We start from the raw sequence: 20,144 nt of genomic DNA, 5'->3' as shown, positions 1-20,144 counted from the left end.
GATCGACCAGGACTTCTCCCGAAGCTTACCCGGGTTCTCCGATTTCCTCTTCCCCGAGCCAGAGCGTTGGCTCGTGGTTGATGGCGTCGGTGAAAGTGCGCCCTGCCTGGCAGCCGAGGGGCCCGACCGATCAGCGCTCCCGGTGCCCGCAGACTCGCAGTGCTTTGCCTTTTGTTGGGCCCCTGTCACCGGAGCGCCCTCAAAGGTTTTTAGAAGACCGCTCGGACTTCTTCTCCTCACCTACTGCTGGGCTCTTCCCTTCCAGCCAGTTGGTGAGGCATATTCGCCGATCCTTCATGGTCTGTTCCGACATGTTCTTGCAAAACGCACAGTCCTTCTCCACGTGTGTTTTGTCTTCTGGAGGCATCTGGAACGCTCATCCTCCTTGAAGACATTCTGCAATCCGCATCCAGGGCAGCTCCAGAACAGCTTGGATCCGGGCGTTCCGTTTCCTTTGTCCTGGGCCATGTCCACGCGGGGTAGGCCTCCCAGATCTTCCGCAATCCTCCAAGAAGTGAAACTCGACAAGAACTTCGCCCTTGAGGGGCATAGAAAATTCTGAAACGGGTCCTTGTTGATTGGAAGTACAAACGGTGGAGCTTGAGGCTCAATTGACCGAAAAAATGAGATTAAACTCTTTGAAAAATAGCAAAACGCAGTAAAAGTTCGAGAGCTATAGCACGAGTACTCCCAACACTTGAACGTGCGATAAAAATCTGAAGATGGCTGCCAGAGGAGGGGCTTAGGTAGGTGGCAGTCATTGGCTGGGGACAGTATGACCCAGAGACCAGTGATTGGTTATTAGGAGAAAGACAGTTCAGAAATGAAACTGAAACTGATTTTTTTCTTTACCGAGGATTCCCAGCCTGACGACAGGGAATATTCATGAGCATGGGAATCCATGCCAGACCCCATGCTGGAGAACACAGAATTCAAAAACATACCAAAGCCATTTGTTCAACACAATGTGTTATTTTGAAGGCTTCATTGCACACTGAAAGGTAAAAAAATGCCGATTCTCTCACAGCAGACGTTCATAATTGTAAGGAGGACAGCTCCAAGCTCTAACAACTGGGATGGGGAATCACAAACTATCACTGCCTGGAGAGGGTCAAGATCAGCGGGAAGGCCTGGCATTGGAGCACTGATTGCTCCCTGCCCTGTGAGCGAGACCAAGGGAAGATGACCAGTGGATGCTCCTTATACCACTCCCGGGCCTACATACACTGGTTCAGGATTGTGCCCAGCCACCCAAGTCACACCTTTGGTGAGCAATAGGGCTAGGTAGGGGACTTATCACAACGCACAATTCAAATATAGAAAAAAGAATCTATGCATTTTATAAAGCTTCATAAAAAAGGATTTGATATTAATTTTGACTGCCGCTCTCACTGACCCCATGTAATGTTGAAACAACTCCTGCAATTAGCAGGTTTCCTAGATAAATATGTACCTTTTTGCAGTACTTGGTCACTGCTGAGCCAAGTGGATGCTCACTGTTACATTCCGCAGTTCCTACGATCGCCAGCATCTTGTTTGTCGGCATCCGGTTTTTCTCCACTAAACCCTTCACTTGCATCACGACTGGAGCTCCGTGGGTTATGGTTCCTGTTTTATCGAACACCACCGTCTTCACCTGCAATAAAGAACCGTTCACATATTTGTCATTGATTAAGCATACATATTACATTCTATGGAACATACGTTTCTGTGGTATTTATCAGTGAAAATGGGTTTGTAGGTTCTTGACATACAGCCCTTCAAGGTCCTAAATAAAACGATTTGTCATACATGGGAAGTTTAGAGGTGGGATAGCTAAAAGTTTAGTTTTATTTCCATGAATTTGCAGCTATGTTGACAGACCATGTAAATATCCTCCATGATCATTGGCCACTCATGCTACAAACCATCATCATTTTTCTTTTGAAGACAAAACAGAAGGGGCAGGTGCGAACATACCCACTGAGAAATTCTCACTTTCCAACTTAAGATTCCAAGAGCGAGCTCAGAAAAACATCTAAAGGATAGTATCACTTTCAACATGACCATCAGTCTCAAAGACATTCATCTTTCAACGGTGTTAAACATCATAGGCTTTTCTTGTTCTGTTTTGGGATACTCATTCTGATGCCTGCTGAACACATTCTTTCAGACATATTTGCATTGCGAGTAACTCACCCCGATGGACTGCCAAGACCAAACACCAACAGTGCTATAGCGTTGGGAGTTATTAACACAAGACATTGTGCACCTTATAGATCTGCATTTCATTTTCTTTATTTGCGTAAATGTACATTTTTCACAGTTCACTACCCTTAAAACAACTCTGAAACTTAATGGCGCTTACCGATGTATCGATTAACTCAGAATATAGTCCAACGATCAAGCACAACTTAATGCCTCTACCAAAGAACCTAATTTCAATTGCTCTATTACACCACTTGCACCTAAACTATTTTAACAGTGGTCACATTTCTAGTTCAGCAGTCGCTGGTCTTTGGGAGGTTCTACTTTTGACCCTTGGCTGCAATACCAGTTAATCTGCACCTGAACCCCTCAGGGGCAGGCCAATTTCTATTGAATCCTTCCTGTATCTGGTAGCTCGCTTACAATTGCACAAAGCGCACTCGGACCGAAGCGCTGACTCATTGGAGGAATAATTTTGTGTTTTTTCTTAAACTGTAAAAGCAGAAAAGTCAGTGTTTGGTTGAAATTTGCATATGCAATTTGGAAGTTGAAAAGAGCATGGGAGTATGTAACTGATCAAGGTGAAAGTTTATTTTCTCAAGGACAATAAAAGTGTTTGAAATCCTTAAAGTCGCAAACCTACAGTAACAAGAACTTCATATAATATTAACACTATCATTCATAAAATTGAGACACATTTATAAATCTAAATTCCTCTATCAGTGCTTTTTTTGTTCCCTTCCCCCTACCATTCCACTCTGTCAACGAGTTTTACCAATCTTAAATTTCAGCCTGCGATAATGCTACTGGAAACTACTGCTGTGCACAGGGGCATTTAACGCAGCTTGGTCCTTGCTTTGGGCTTCAACTCCGCAGAAATCTGTCATTGTTTACAACTCTGTATCAACCCTAATCCAGAAACAAGAAACCTATGGCACAGGCAGCGGCGCCAGAAGATAACCTACCCATGTCTCAAAAAAGCTCCACATGGCAGGCTCCGCTTCTATGCTTTTTTACTTAACCTTTCTAGTGGAACTTGCAAAATGCATGTTCTCTTTGCGAAGTGGATATATGCTACTGTGTGGCAACAAGACCGACATAGCACACAATTCACCAAGCAGCCACTAAAACAATGAACAAGTTACACCCAATGTAGGACTCGCTTCACTTTTAATCCTTTTCGACCCTCTGTCCAAATGATCATTTCACCACCTTCTGTATAATAGTAAAAACTTGCAGCAAAGCTGTTTGAGTAATTCCAATCCAGCATGTACAATCCCTCAAATGAACCCCTGGTTCTGCATCTTATCGGTCAACATGCATGCCTCACTCTCCTTAACAAGTAACCACTAAAAGAAAAATCTAGACTGAAATTGAGCTGTGGGGATAGAAGTACAATAGTTGCAAGCATTTTTAATAGAATCTTAATTTAGGCATTCCCCAGGGGCTTGACTTCAGTAGGACTAGGAATACATTAATGGTATGTTGGAATACCAGTGGTCTAATTGGTGATGGTTTAGAACAGAAATACCAGGTTTACGTTTCTAAATGTAGTGAGAAATTATATGATAAAAGGGTTCGTTGCTTTTTGGACACAAAAAGCCATAGAGTCAGACTGAAAATCTTGACACAACCAAGCAGCTTCTGTGGGCTGGTCAGATGTGTGTGGTGTGCATGTAATTAAGGCGACTAATACATGGATATGGTAACAGCTGGGTCAGACAAATATTTGGTATTGTGTCTTAACCATACAACTGGCACCCAATCGAAAGGGCTATTCAAATATGAAGGGTTGCACAGCCCACAGGTGTTGGGTCAGGATATTTCGTTCAGTACCCTGCAGTACCTTGGAGAATGTAACTCTCAGTCTCCCTGCTTAGCACTCCACTAACAGGAGCCAGAGAGGAGGAAAATAAAATGACTAGAGACTATCCCCAAGCAAATAATCACAGACACCAACATGGTGAAACAAAGGAATTCAGACCGTGAACGCCAAATGAGATGCAGAATGACAGTACTTACCTGTGTGGCAACAAGGAATGAAGAGACACAGTGGTTGCTATAGACTTATTAAATTAAAACCAAACCCATCTATACCTTGGTGCTGTTGGGCAGCCAAGCAAGATGGCTACTTAGCTGAGGTGCTCCATCGAATGGCACGAAACTCCTTGGAATAGTGGCGCTCATCCAGTTTGTGCCAGACTTCAATTCAGGGAATATATAATCCAGTGGGTGGCAGCACCAATTGTCTGAGGCCCAGGACCTGCGACCCCGAGGAAGCAGAGATCTGCTTCGTTGACTATGCCAGAGAAGGGGCCAGGGGCTGCAGGCACATCCACTGGATTGGACTGGGACGGGGAGGAGAGGCGACTGCTGGAGCCACAGAAGAAGGTGCGGTAGCGGTGACTGCTCCGCCTCTTCGTCTCAGTGGAGTGTTTGATCTGCCCCAGAGCGCTGGTGGAAGCAGCGTAGTCCCTGGAGGCGGAGAATGAGGATGGGTGCGGTTCGGGTCTGCATCCCCCCGCTGGAGTAACGGCACATTACTAAGCCAGGCCGAAAAAACCCTCAAGGCAGCATCCAGCCCGGACCAGCGCTGGTGAGCTTTACTTTTATACTGCTGCTGACTGCTGCAGTACGATTTCCGAACATCGGAAACCAGCATACAATTGAACTGCGACACGAGATGCCACAACCATCCTAACCGGCTGGATACAAACAAAGGTGATTAGCCTGCTCCACCTGACAAAGCATTTGAACATCGGTGCTGGGCTGAGCATTGAAGACACTACAGTGGCCTTTCCATACATTTCTGATCCTGCGGAGTGCGAGCATTGGAACGGAGTGGTGTGGTATCACCCTGAAGCTGGAGAGACCAATGCACTGGTAGGCCAAGTGGGAAGAGGCTGGAAGTCTAAGTGTGGATGCCCCTCAGGCAGCTGGTGGCTAACAGTTGAATATTGACACCCCTTCCCTACTCTGCACAAGGTATGACCAGGGGTGCAGATGGTGGCAAGAAGGCTGGGGCAATGGACATATTTACCAAGACGGATCCCCGTATAGAGGGCGATGCTGTGACCCATCATGCGCTACCCCTGAACAATCGGGGTGCAGCCCCCCCCCCACTGAACTGCAGCAGATGCTGATCACAATGACAAAGGGGTTTGCTGCAGTGAATGAAAAACTGGATGACATCACGCTAAACATCACCACCATCCGGGCACAGCTTGCGAAGGGGCACTGTTAAGGATCTACAATCTGCCCCAACTACCCAAACGAAGGACATGAAATATGTTAAAGCTAAATGTGACTACCTCGAATCCTGCTCCTGAAAAATAATATCAGAATTGTGGGGTCCCAGAGGAAGCCTCATGGGAGGTATAGAACAGGCGGTAGAGCTGTTGTTCAGAGACATCAGTGGTGCAGCGGGAGAGGTGATAGACATGCATATATAGTATTTTGGATGGACAGGGGGACTAAGTGGGCAGACCAGGATATCCTAGAGGTGTTTCGAGAAGTCTATGGGAAAATTCTACGGGTCATTGTATAAGGCAGGACAACAGGGGGGGGGGGGAGGCTTTAGGTGCCCTCCTGGAGGGGGTCTCGTAACAACTCTCTGCCACTGCCTACCGAGCGCCTCCAGGCCTAGAGATATTTCGGGCAGAGTTTGTACCTACCTGCTGAAGGGACCTCAGGTATGAATGCTGGATATAAGTTCACATCCCCTCCGGCTGGCCGAACTATTACTCCCCGACTGGAGAACACTAAGACTGTAATAATGTTTGCACGATACTCTTCATGGGATTGTGGACTGTGCCTAGCCTGTCTGAAGGTACTGTATACCCTGACTGTCAAGTTTAAATAACGTTTTCTTTTTTTATTAAACTACCTATCTCTAACTCGAAGTGATTTTCCTTACCTAAACTTAAGACAATGCGTGCTCGTCAGGAAGTCTGTGCCCGTCAAAATAAAAAGGCACTGTCCCAGTAAAAAAAAAAAAGTTCCTACTCTATCCCCATCACTAAAACAAAACACCATAAAGTCCAGCTAATGACTCCCTTCTCCTGGATGTAAAGTGTCCAAACTCCCATCAGGTTCTTCAAAACAAAAGTTCCACAGTATGGGTTCTTCGTAGCCCAACAGAAAATACACAGCTACATAAAGATCTTGTGAAGCTGGTAGAACGATTTCCTTCTCCTAGCTGATTCACCAATGTCTCTCACAGTTCTCAATAAGGTCTGTAGCTCCCATACCGAGGTCTTCACAATCCTTCGATTTTGTATGACTCGTGGTCTGCACCCACTGGAACCATTTTATTTATTTTTGTATTTATTTTATTTATTTGTTACACACCCAGACCCTGAGGTATCACAGCGAGGTTACAGACAGCTTAGGGAATAGTCATACAAGATTACAAAACACAAACCAATATTAACATCAAAATAATATACATCATAAAAAGTAATTAATTACAGATTTAGCTGGAGGGCTGAACTAGACGTTAGGAATCCGCTCCTTATATTAGTATTGGTTGAATAACCACATTTTTAGTTGTTTTTTGAAGCCGTGGAGAGAGGGATCTTTTTTGATATTGAGGGGGAGGGAGTTCCAGAGTTTAGGCGCTAGCACTGGGAAACTGCTGCCCCCCCCCCCGCTCTTATGGATTTGAATCGGGGGAGTACCAATGTGAGGTTATCATTTGATCTAAGTGGTCTCGTGGATTCTGTTATATGTAGGGTATTGTTGAGGTAGGTTGGGCCTTTATTTGTAAGGCATTTATGGGTGATGCAGAGTGTTTTAAAGATGATTCTGGCATATTTCCTGATTTTGGTGATATGTTCCGACTTTTTTATTCCTAGCATTTTGGAGATGTTGGCTTTGGAAGTCCCTAACAATTATACATTGCAATAATCCAACTTAGACAATACCAGTGCTCTGGCAAGGGTTAGGCAGTTGGAGGGGTAAGGATTTGTCGACTTAGAGCGATCAATTAGTAAGTATAAGCCATGGATGATGAAAGTGTGTTTTACGCGTTTGGCCATGAAGCTGTTCCTGGAGTCCCTTTTGACTTTCCAGCATCACACATTTGCGGAACTGGCCTGGGAACTGTTTCACAAAATGGTTTATGGCTTTGCTCTCTCTTTACAGTTTGAGTCTTGTAACTTCCCTACTCCCTCCCAGACTTCCGTTACCTTCTACCGGGGAACTCTTCACCGGTTTTGCGGGTCCACACTTCTTAGTTCAACTTCTTCCTTTAGTAGGTCTCTGCGTCTCACTTCTGTCCACCTTGGAGTAACTGTCAGACACCTTGGTCCCACTGTGACAGGTTACGCCTCGTCCATGGTCTCTCGTTCTCCTGATAGTCGCCAACTCCGCTTTACTGTAGGTTACGGTAGGTGGTCTCTGCAACATTGTCGGACCAAAGGGTCCACCCCCTACAGGTCATGCCACTACCTCTCGGTCTCTGGAAGCACTGGTTCTCGAACGCATTGCAAGATGCTACTCAGGCGTCCCGCTATTTCTCTTCTCAGCACTGGAGCCAAGCCTCACTGCCATCTCCCGAAGTCTTGCACCAGTTCTCCAGGCTTCAATGTGTCCTCCTCGGTCGCATCACAGCTTTCAGCTTGCCAAAAATGCACAGGCCGGTGCCGGACGGGTCAAAGGATGATGAACACAGCCTTGCTTTGCTGTTCAGTTTAAATAGCGGGACGGCCCCAGCGGAGCGTCCTCACAATTGACAGCTGCTCTAGCCTTCATGCCGCTCAAAGGTCACAGTTTTGAGAGCTTCTTCGCTCATTACTTTTGTCATCAGTTTAAGAGGTGATTTTATGTTAATAGGATTTGGGCATTGTCAGCCTACCAGGTTAGGGTTTAAAAGGGCTGTGCCTCCCAATTGCGTCCTCATACCGAGGAGAGGAGTGCCTCGCCATTAAATCCTCCCACATGTCATCACTCCTAGGGGGACTACTGGTTAGGGGGACTACTGGTTAGCGGGCTCACCTCCCTAGCCTCATGGGAAGGGATTCTCCCCTGGGTAGAAGTGATGACATCTGAAGGATAATCACACCTGTACTCTACATATTAAATGGGCCAGAGAACTAATCATTTTAGAATGTGGAATATTGCAAAATAAGGTGAATATCCACATACAAAATCATGAAGTGAATACAAAGAATTAATTCAAATGTAACAACAAGACCACTTTGTCTGCACTTTAAGGCTGTACGGTTTTTCATGTGAGTCGGTGGACCTATTAGGCCCGAGAGGTTTTACAACCAACATCGCTGTATGCTGCAACTAATGCATGGAATGATTTCTATCCTGAGATCCCCTATAAGTGCAAAGTTGCAACAGAAGCATTTCTCAAAACAGCATTTCCATAACAGTGCATTCTGTGAACAGGTCTGTTATTGCTGTTCTCGTTCTAAATGTTACTTTTCTACTACGCTAAAATGTGCAGTAGATCGAAATGCCTATCCAACCGATACCTTTGTGGATGGTGAGAATTATAATAAAGATAATATTAACTGATACGGCCAGGCTGAAGAGGGGCATGTTGGCATAGTTCACATCCATTGAGGTCAACATAAAAAGTGGAATTGGTGGAAACCGCGCTCAGAAATTCACAGGTGGCCGAGTGGGTAGTAATGTCGTTTGGCTTCAAAACATGTAGCTTCAGTAGAAGTTCCCAGTAAAGTTGGTGCACTGATCATATTGGATTTTGACTGGCAACCTACGGGTAAAGCCATAAAACACAGGAACACACCTGCAAAGCATTGGCATTCCCTAAACAAATTGTTGCAGGTGTGCAAATGCTGAATGTTGTGAGCATTAACTAAAATATCTACGGATGAACACCCTGAGATGTGCATATGAGTGTATAGCAGGCAGCAATTAAAACAAACATTCAGCTGACATTAACCAATGAATATGCAACCAGAGTCCTACAATGATGAACATCCACGGTGCCCACACATAAACCCCATCCCTTAACACTAAGATAGCTAAACTAATTTGTATGGCAGCATATGGCCCACACCAGACTTTTGCTGTCTGCCCCACTGAGGACCTGCTTTCATTTACCCCATAAAGAAATCTATTCATTACTGATTTTCAGCCTTTCAACCGGAATATAAATAGATTTTAATTGCATTTAGGAAATTGTCAGAACCCTCATTTTTGAGCCATTTTCATCATGCAGAGTGAAAGGCCACAGTGTCTTCACCACACGATTTAAGACATGCCCAGCCCATGCTCTGTGCACTGCTGCACCATATAATGCCACTTTGGAGCTGTGATGCACCAGGAATGAGACTCTGGCACAGAGAACTCATATGATTGCTACAAACCTTTATAGAAATAATAAAAGGGTTGGAAAATGCCTCATTCTAGTAGAGGTCTTCCCACCTCAACCAAAACTAAGTCTCTGTCGTGCGTCACGATGACCAAAAGCAAGATGTCCTGCGTCTGAAATCCTATCCTAGCCCTAACACTAAAAGTAACTATAAATGTGCTAAGGGTATTATCTCTGGCATTGAAGTGCACAAATGTTCAGTCCAAAGAACATTTTTTACTCCAACAAAAAATTTCCAAATGGATGATGTTCACAGTTCCTGGGGATGACTCCCTCCTCAAGCTTCTTTCCACAACACAAACAGTTCAAAAAAAATCAGAATCTCAAGGGCATGTGTCTTCCTCGTAATTTCCTTTTACGACTTGGGTGCAGATCCCAGACTTGCAGAATACCTGGATTACTCTCGCACCAGGCTTCCTTTACATTGAATAAACTTCAAAGTTCTAGGTCCGAAGGATTCTCTTTCTACGCTTGGCTTTGCCTGGTATACTCTCCTGCCAGGGCTTTATGTGCTTTATTTCTCACACTTGTTAGCTTGCCTTTGCTTGGTTCACTCGGCTGCCAGGGATCTCTCATGTGCTTCAATTTGCACACTTGTAAACTTTGCTTTGCCTGGTGTACTCTCCTGCAAGGGCTTACTCATGTAATACAACTCTTTCACATTTGGTTTAACATTGGTCAGAGTTAATGTGTCGGGACTCCCTCTCTCCTGCGCACCTGCTTGTTGCTGGTTGCTAGATCTACCAGCAGCCTTAATCCTGGTTTGTCTAGAACCAACTCCAAGGTTCCTGTTTGGTTAAAAGCTTTGTGGGGATGACAAATCCATGGATTTGTTTGGCGCTGGTTGGATATGTTAGTCCATAGTGTCAGAGTTTGTGCGAGTTGGTTAAATCAATGATCACGTCTATTGTTTTGTCATTACAAACGTTATTTATTTCTTGGTTGGTTGGCACCAAACAGAACATCATTGTATTAATGGATGACAATTTTTTGACATGGTGAAAAACAACACAGCCGACGCGCGTTTCAACCTTAGTCTTTTTCAAGGCTGTGATGTGTGAGTTGGTTCAGTGATGGGGTGATACACGTGGTGAAGTGACATAATTGGTGGATATAAGAATCATTAACAATTGTGTTTAATCCAATATGCATACATGAATGTATTGGGACATAGAGTTTTGGAACACTCACTCAACAGGGGGAGACATACTATGCACCGAACTATGCAAGGACTCAACATTGAGGAAAGTAATTTGAAAATACCGGAAATGAAAGCAAAATCTAAATTCACTCCCAACCTACAAGTAGACAATGCAATAGGAATTTTCAACCAGGCAGTGACAAGAGACCTCCAAGCACTAGAGGACCGCATGAGAACTAAACACCAAGGAGGAAGAGCTAACATTACCAGTCAGAAGCGACTGGCAAGACAATAACAAAATCATAATCAAGGAAGCTGACAAGGGGGGCAAAGTGGTCATAATGGAGAGAACTGACTATGTACAAATGGCCTGCAATCACCTGGCCACCCCTGGCTGTTATGACACTGTGAACAAAAACCCAACAAATGAAATCCTAACAGAAGCTAACACCCTGCTTACTAAATGGCACAAACGTGGACTTCTGTCAGATGATGAAATGAAATACTCAGTAGCGGTTGCTTTCCTCTGGGTAGATGGGGAGAGGCTACCTCCGGAAAAGGAGTGATGACATTGCCAGATTAATCAAAGATCAGTTATAGATGTTCCATCATATGCGCAAGATGGTACATTTGGTTGCCTGTTTATTACTGCACCATGGGAAAGATGTACAAATAATGCCCCCCTTCGGAATTCTGACTTTCACCTTCGTCCCGTGTAGGTTTTAGTGTAAAATAATGTAAACCATTCACTGATTTATGATGGTGCCTCAGGTCTGGCTAAACTCAATACATGCAGCAACATCCATTTTTGGAGCATCATTAAAACAGCAATCAGAGGTTTCAAAAGGCAAGAATAAAGGCAAAGAATCTGAAAGCATGTTAGAAGGGCATTTGCTGATCTGTGAACAAGAACAGCCAAAACATGCTTGCTCAATGGCAGAATCAGATTTCCTTTATAGTTATAAAGTAGAGCTTAGAATTTTGCAGTAGAAAAGTATCCCCTTCATTATAATTCATTATAATATAGACAAGGTTATGGGATTGCTCTGCTTCATGCAATAGAAATATATACCTCCTATTCTTAAAAAGTAAAACATTATGTACTTTTAACCAGTTTAAATTCCAACCTTCTTGTTCGATTCCACAAGCTAGGCACTTGCTTTTTCGCACCTTTGGTGTCTGCAATACCCAATCATGCCTCAACAATACCCCCATGCTGGAGCTTACAACATTTCTCTCTACCCTAGCTTTTGCAACAACAAATTGTTATGCTGGAGTTCAGCAAGGCCCACACGCTTTTTGCTTAAGTGCCAAACACTCAAGTGCCTGCATTACATGCTTTGCAAACCAATCAAAAACATGAACTAGACGCATATCAACTATTCAAACATTTACATTTAACATCATCATGCGGGAAACTCTGATGTCCAACTGCAATGAGACCATTCTTATTTCATTTGGGATATCGCTCTGGGAATGAAAGCATGCCCAACCCCAAAGATTTTACTCCAACTCTCCATCTACCATGGTGGGGAGAACGCCGTTTTTAGGCGCAACACAACTTTTTCCTACGTCCTATTCACAGAGTGCGTAAGTCCTTCACTGAGCTTCCTCTTACCATATTAAACCACACCAATCTTTCCAAGTTAAAGGGAGGCAAGCACCAGTCTGGAAAAGTGACTCCTAACCCTATGCAACTAGATTATTACATCCACAGAAAGGATCCAGGACAATTGCGCCACACCTTATGGTTAATTAGAAGTACAAATTAAACTAATTTTCTAGTTTTGACAAGTGTTTTGTAATAGTTTGTTGCCAACACGTGTTTAGACCTCCTTCCGAGGTCCTCTTCAGGGCTAGAATACCATTCCATAGTCCCATAATTGCACAAAGACATACTGTACATAGATTTAATACATTACAGTTCCAGTAACAGTGTACACATACAAGTACATACCCAAAATCAAAAGACACAAACGAAAGATTAAACAATACGAACACACAGCTGGTCCACAAATTGTTTGGGGTCAACAGGTGCGAGAAAAAACATACATTGGAATAGGTTGACAATCATCAAAATTGATAGTTGACATATTAGTCTCCCCTAACCCAGTAACAAACCATTTCTCAACTCAACAAGTTTGCACTAACACCCACTTCACTAGGTGTTGGTCACCACCATAACGCACCAGCTTAAATATCTGTGGCCCATGATCCCTTATCTCCCTAAAGAGTGGTATCTCCGGACATAGCCAGCCTAATCCATAGTGTGCTACCACCTGCCACCTAATCCACTAAACAAGTATCCATAGTTACTGTACACTATAGTTGCTGTATTGAGGCTTATTCAGAGTCCCTCTAAATACTCTAGTCACTCCTGTGAAGATAATCACACACACTCCAACTCCCCATTCACAATAATAAAAGGGAAAGATAGTACCCCCCCCTCTGTTTATACCAAATTACCAGATTTTGACTTCCAAAGGGCTAGAGTGTACGCAAGCAATTGAAATTTTCTTCAACCCGCTGTCCATCACAGAGTTATCTCTTCTCACTTTCTCAATATTCCGTCTATTTCTCAGGGGAGAAGAGCACAACACCAAACAAAAATGAGTCCATCCTAATGCTGGTGAGCACAAACCATAACCCGGGTAACACCCATATTTTAAGTCATGCCAGTTACCTTGGTATTCCCAATACAACAGCTTCCTGGTCACTATAATCTATATTTATAGTGTTCCTTTGACGATCCACAACGGTCCTCGCACTTCTTCCGTCTATAACAAATGCCTGAATCAGTCTCAATTTGTCACAGTACCTAATACAGTCATATATTCCCCCACTAGTGCCTTAAATGTACTTATAGTCTTAATATAAGAGATCTTTCTGCAGGGTTACGGTAATCCTTGGGGTGCCAGTTCTTCCGCGCGACTACAAATACCTTTGCACATTTACAACGTCAGACGCTGTGTGTCAAACATACGTGACGATTACCATAAACAAACCATGTGCAGCTTAGCATGTGCCCTAAACAAGACGGAAGCAGTGCAGATAAGTACTATTTCCTCTTTGATAGACCGAATTGCCCAAATATGAAGTGAGTGAGTTCAATAACGGCTTTCACATCTTTTATCCTCCTCTGTTAAGTTCAATATGAAACCATTTGTCTAGCATTTCATCTGCTTCCATCATGATTTCATTCAAGCGATTAGTCTGAATTTTCCATAACAGCCTGGCAACTTCAAATGATTTTCAGCCATTCTAATATAGTCCGCCCTGTCCATAATCACATTTCCTCCATTATCTGCTAGTTTAATTATGATCTGTTCATCCTGCTTGAGCGAGGTCAGAGCTTGCTTGTTTTTCTTGAGGGTCACCATGCACTTATTGCAAATGTTAGAATGTTTTAAAAGGGGAGTGGAATTGTGCTTTGTTACAATCGTTGTGAAAGCATTGCACACAAAAAACAATCACCTGGCATTGAAAACAATAGAAAGCACATGCTGGCAAATCAGCTTGAGATGTCGAATTTTACGTTGCAGAATAACATTTTTATTCAATGGTGATTTATATCAGCAGACCCGAAGGGTAGCAATGGGGGCAAATTATGCCTTGTCGCTTACAAACCTCTTTATGGGATACTTTGAGAATATCTATGTATATTCGAAGAACCCCTTTAGACCTCGGATCAAACTTTGGGAGAGCTACATTGGCTATGTTTTTCTAGTTTGGCTTTTGCAGGGCAGCTAAAGCAGGTTAATGGATTTTGTGAGTTACCTTAACCAGAATGACTTTGCAATGGAGTTCATGAGTAATGTACACCCGATGCAAATAGACTTTCTTGACGTTCTCCTATATGTTAAAGGACATACGGTTATGCCAAAAACATTTAGGAAATCTAAAGAGGTAAACTCTTTGCTATTGGCAAGTAGCTGTTATAAACTGAGTGTTATCCAAAATATCCCAACAGGCAAACATAAGGGCTAGAAGGAACTGTAGAGAGCAGGAGTAATTTAAGAAGAAATGTAGGAAACTAGACAAAAAGGTTTCTGGAGCGAGGTTATGCAGTAACTAGATTGGGCAAGGCCAGAAGCAAAAGCATTAATATTAACAGACAGGATCTCCTTAAACGCAAAAGTAGAAGTAAACAAGATTGTGATGTGGTTCAGGCGATTACCCAATATAGTGCCGAAAGTGATATATTGTATAGGTTACTAAGGAAACATTGGAACATTCTAACTTTGGAACCAGATTTGAAGAACTATATTTCTGACAAGCCAAATGTGGTGTATACTAGGGCACCAACGATCAGACGTCAACTGAGTCCTCCTGTTATGAAACCTTTGGAACCAAGCAAGACATGGCTGAATCTAAATTTGGTTGGCTTCTATACATGTGGAACTTGTAACATGTGTACCTACACTAAAGAGTGTAAGAGTGTCGCAATCAATATGGATGAAGAGTTTAAGATTGAAGAGTTTATGAACTGTCGAACCACGCATGTGGTGTACTGAATCGTGTGAGTCTGTGGACTGAGCTATGTGGGAAGTACAATTGGAGAGGTATGGACCCGTATTCGGGAACATCTTAGAAAATTAAATAAATAGGATCCTAAGCTTACATTATGAGTGCTGTCAAGCAGAATTATATGCAGTACCCTTTGGGAACACCACACAATTAAGACTACAAGTGACAGTACAAATTCACCTTTGGTACAATCCTGTACTAAACAGTTAAAGTGGTAGCGATGGCTGAGCAGCAAGACTTATCTCAAGAGTAAGTGAGCAGTATCAAATAGTTACACAACGGACAGCAATTACTATGATTCAAACAAACACTGAGGTTTTCATGGTTTTCAAGTAAAAGAAAATACATGCATTTAGTCTTCAGTTGTATAACATTTCACTATTTTAATGCAGTCTAAAAATCACACTCTTAATACACCACACTACTCTCAATAAGTTCCAGACAAGTTAAGCTCACAAAATGAAGTCGGAACAAAATGGCACTCCGGCTATTTAAAAAGGGAGGGAATGACACCATTAATAGAAATTGAACCACACCAACAGGTAAGTAATCAGGACAATTGAGCAAGAGGAACTACAGTGATAGAATCAAGGAAAAAAGGCTTAGGGCCAAAATCACTAGGTCAAAAGTCTTTTGCTCAAGATCACACGGTTCAGGGTAGTTTGCTGCAAAGTTCGTGCCACGAGTTCCGGACGGAGTAGGTAAGCAGAAAAGTTAGTTCAAAGAGAAGAGAAGGACAAGCCCTCAGATTGAAGAAAGATTTCGCACACTTTCCCCGCGGCTGAACGAAACAAACAACCGGATTTGCACAATACCTTAAAACGGAGAGGGAGCTGTAGCTGAGGCGGACATTCCTGGTAGTTCCTGCAGGCTCACGGTTCCTGAAGCGACTGTCAGACTGACACGAAGTAGGAAGACTGGAGGGTCCTGCACTACCCAGGGAAGAAACCAGCAGCAGAGCAAAGCAACGAATAAAAGGTGCGCTCTTTAAAACCCTAGCAGGGTCCGACCTTCCTGGCTATCCGGCCCACTGTAGCTCTGTACAAAGAATTCGACCAGAGGAGGGGTCCTTGCTTGAAGTTTGGGCAAACTGGTTGGTCCCACCAGCTCAAGGGAAGAAGATTCCTGGAGGATCCTCTCTTGTCGTCGGATTCTGAAGATTCGGACCTGCAGCAGAGCTTCACCGAGCGGTTCAGTCGTCGTAGGGGTCCTCTTCTGTCAGCTCCTTGTCTGTTCTTTCGTTCCAGTGGTGACTCTGCCTTTCCAGTCCCAGAGACCTGCTTTCTATGCAGTTTTCCCCATTCACACAGCCTGGCTGTCAATCACACAGCAGGGTGGCTGTCCCGGCAAGGACAGTCACCCAGCCAATCAAACAGGAGTGCGACTTGGGTTACGAAGGGAACCCATGGCAGGGGTCCTAAAACCCCCTCCCTTACATCCTGCCTACCCAGGCTTTCAGGCGCCTTAAGGAGGGCTTCTGTGCAGAAGCCCGCGAAAAGACGGCGAACAAAGGGACCAAACCTGGTTTGGTGCGCAGAGTAAAACACGAGAAAGACTTTTACAAAAAGAAATGGTGAATAAACCCACCGGAGCCGAAATAAAATATATTTGGTCAAGCGGGTTTATGTTCAAGGCTAATAAAATAGCCTAAAACAATACCATGGTTATTTAAGATAACCGCGGTATGAAAAATAGGGTACTTACCACTGCCACCAGCCAAGTCTTGATGAAAAGGGAGCGGAAAAGTGCTCCAAGAGAAACAGAAAAAAAGGGATAAGAATTAACCCTTTCCAATACTCCATGTAAGATGGGGTGTACTGGATCTGTGGCTTAAAGAGACTATATAAAGTTAATGCAACTTTACATGTTTCTGGGAGACAGTAGTCAGTCCCAGAAAAATGGAGTCAGTGGGAAGTCTGAAAGACACCCCTGTGTCACTGCACTGAAGGTGCCGTGTAACAAACAAAAAGATGATGCCCATGGAGTAGGTGAGGCTCCAGAGCCCAAGATCACACAAATGGTAAAAGCACACACAGCAAAACACACATAAGAGTGGGAAAAAGGCTCACACTCTTACCAGGTGAAAAAAATAAACCCTAGAAATCCAGCAAAGCTGCTGAGGGACTCAGTAGGTAAGGGAAATTACCCATTTTGGAGAATTCTGCATTGGCAGGAATGCCACCAAATGGAAAGAGAGGAGGATCTACGTTTTATAGGCATTAAGATAATAACTGCTGATCTAAGATGGTGTCCAGTCATAATTTCGAAAACATAATTTCGAAAGTAAAAAAAGTCGAATCAAAAATGTCAAAAACAAAAATGTCGAATTGTTTTTTTTTTCGATATTTTTTTTGGCTCTAGTTTCTGAGAAAAAATAGGTAAAAATTAAAAAAAGGTGGGTTGGGGGGAAATCCCCCATTTCAAAAAAAAAACGTCATTAAAAAAAAATTCGACATTTTTTTTTCGACTTTTTGACTTTCGAATATTTTGTATTCGAAATTATGTCTATGAACCATCTAAGATCCTTATATTAAGAATAGAAGTATTGTTAAGGCACTAGTGCGTGAATATATGACTGTATTAGGTACTGTGATGCATTGAGACTAATTCAGGCATTTGTTATAGATGGAAGTCTGAGGACCGATGTGGATCGTCAAAGGAACAATATAAATATAGAGGATAGCGACCAGGAAGCTGTTTTATTGGTAATACCAAGGTAACTGACATGACTTAAAATATGGGTGTTACCCAGGTAATGGTTTGTGCTCACCAGGGACTCATTTTTGTTAGGTGTTGTGCTCTTCTCGCCTGAGAAATAGACAAAATACTGACAGAATATTGAAAAAGTCAGAAGAGATAACACTGATGGCCAGCGGGTTGAAGAAAATTACATTGTGATTTTCGAAAGGGCTAGAGTGTATGCAAGCGATTCAGGAAATTTGGTATGAAAAGAGGGGATGCCATTTTTCCCTTTTATTATTGTGAATGGGGAGTTGGAGTGTGTGATTACCTTCACAGGAGTGACTAGCTGGAACAAGCCTCAATAGAGCAATTATAGTGAACGGTAACTATGGATACTTAATTAGTGTATTAGGTGACAGTTGGTAGCACACTATGGATTAGGCTGGCTAAATTAGAGGATAACCACTTTTTACGGTAGTAAGGGATCACAGACCATAGATCTTTAAGCTGGTGCGTTGTGGTGGTGGTCAGCGCCTGGTGAATTGGGTGTTAGTGCAACCTTGTTGAGTTGAGAAATGCTATGTTATTGGGTTAGTAGGGTGAGACTAATATGTCAACTATCAATTTTGATGATTGTTAACCTATTCCAATGTATGTTTTTTCTCACACCCGTTTACCCCCAAACCATTTGTGGGCCGGCTGTTGGTTCGTATTGTTTAATCTTTCGTTTGATGCGTCTTGTGATTTTGGGTATGTTCTTGTATGTGTACACTATTACCGGAACTGTAATGTATTCAATCTATGTACAGTATGTCTTTGTGCAATTATGTGACAATGGGAATGGTATTGTAGCCCCGAAGAGGACCTCGGAAGGAGGTTGAAACATGTGTTGGCAACAAAGCGTTAAACACTTGTCAAAACTATAAACACTAGAAACTTTTTGAATTTAGTTTCATTTTTACTTCTAATTAACCATAGAGTGAGGCGCAATTGGCCTGAATCCTGTCTGTGGTTGTAACATTTTCCTAGCTGCACCCCCGTGCTATTTCGCAGATCATACATTCGGCATGCACGAGCCGCAAGATGGGGCTCAACCTTGTTTCCAAATGATATACTATGGTAAGGGTAACCAAACCATGGTGCATGACCTGGCATTCCTTCTATATTAACAACCACATCTGATGTCCATTCTTGAAGTGTTCTTCTAACCCTGTCGGTTAGTGAGGCCCTAAAACATAATTTTCAGGGTCCTATCTGCCTGGGGATCAAAAGAACTCCAAGCACCCACTCCCCAGTCCTCTCAGGAAACCTGGTCTTTGCATATGTTCTCGCAGGAAAAATGTAGCCCATTTATCAGCCAGAGAGATAGCACGGACACAGACACGCACACACAGAGTTCTGGCTTGACATTATCACGTTGTATGCATGCCTGCTCCAAGCCCTGTTGCAGGGTAACAACAATCAAACATAAGCACAATAATCCTTTCACTAACTCTGGGGAGAAATAGATTCGCTACTCCAACCACCAAAGCTCATCTCATCTATGGTGGCAACCTTCCTCTACCCTGGTGCTAGGTTGGGCAACTCCAGCAGTAGTCATTTTGGGCCAGAAAGAGACAGACACTCTCCACATTGACCTCTGTAATTACAATTTCTACGTATCTAATCACGCTATGCTGGTGCCTTATGCATGGAGTCCTCCTTGATGCGTGTTGTGCTTCTATCTTTGACCCTCAAGGGCACATCAAGAACTCAAACGTATTAAGCCCACTAGTGGTGAGGCGTTACAAAAGTAATGAATTACAGCCACACAATAATGGTAGCTTGAAGTAATGAATCACAACCATTGTAGTAGCTGTTGTGGCCTACATTGTCCTACTGATCTCCAGGAGTCTTACTGTTCCATCAGCTATCCCATTTAATTTCAATATTAAATAAAGCTGTGTGATCGAGGTTCCTCTTATTATTTTAACAGACTACTTTCAAAATGATTGTCAAGTTTCCTTGTTTGCTATCCAAAGATGTATGTATTACTAAAAACAACAGTGCAAAAATGTTTGCTATTTTACTTCAGGATTTCCGTCTCAAATGTTTTACAGGTCTATTTGTAAAGGTGAATGCTGATGATAATTAAACCCAGATTGGGAAAATTAGCTATTGATTTCTGACAGAACATTTTCAATGAAAAAAATATAGGTTATGTGAGCATCCGGAGGGTATCCTCAGAACTACTCCTTTTGGATTCTCTTCTCACGT

General features: G+C 43.1%; 1 protein-coding gene across 1 annotated transcript in view; it reads right to left on the bottom strand.

The window, feature by feature from the left end:
• The window catches only part of ATP7A (ATPase copper transporting alpha), a 1,086,974-nt gene that overhangs the window by 340,085 nt on the left and 726,745 nt on the right, over window positions 1–20,144 (bottom strand). The window contains exon 16 of the mRNA XM_069612588.1: window positions 1,454–1,636. Coding sequence (XP_069468689.1) covers window positions 1,454–1,636 — 183 coding nt within the window. The remainder of the gene's footprint in view (window positions 1–1,453; window positions 1,637–20,144) is intronic.

Source organism: Ambystoma mexicanum, chromosome 5p (genome assembly GCF_040938575.1).
Source record: "Ambystoma mexicanum isolate Mex_15411 chromosome 5p, UKY_AmexF1_1, whole genome shotgun sequence".
Taxonomy (NCBI): Eukaryota; Metazoa; Chordata; class Amphibia; order Caudata; family Ambystomatidae; genus Ambystoma; species Ambystoma mexicanum.
This window is presented reverse-complemented; position numbering and strand designations above follow the sequence as displayed.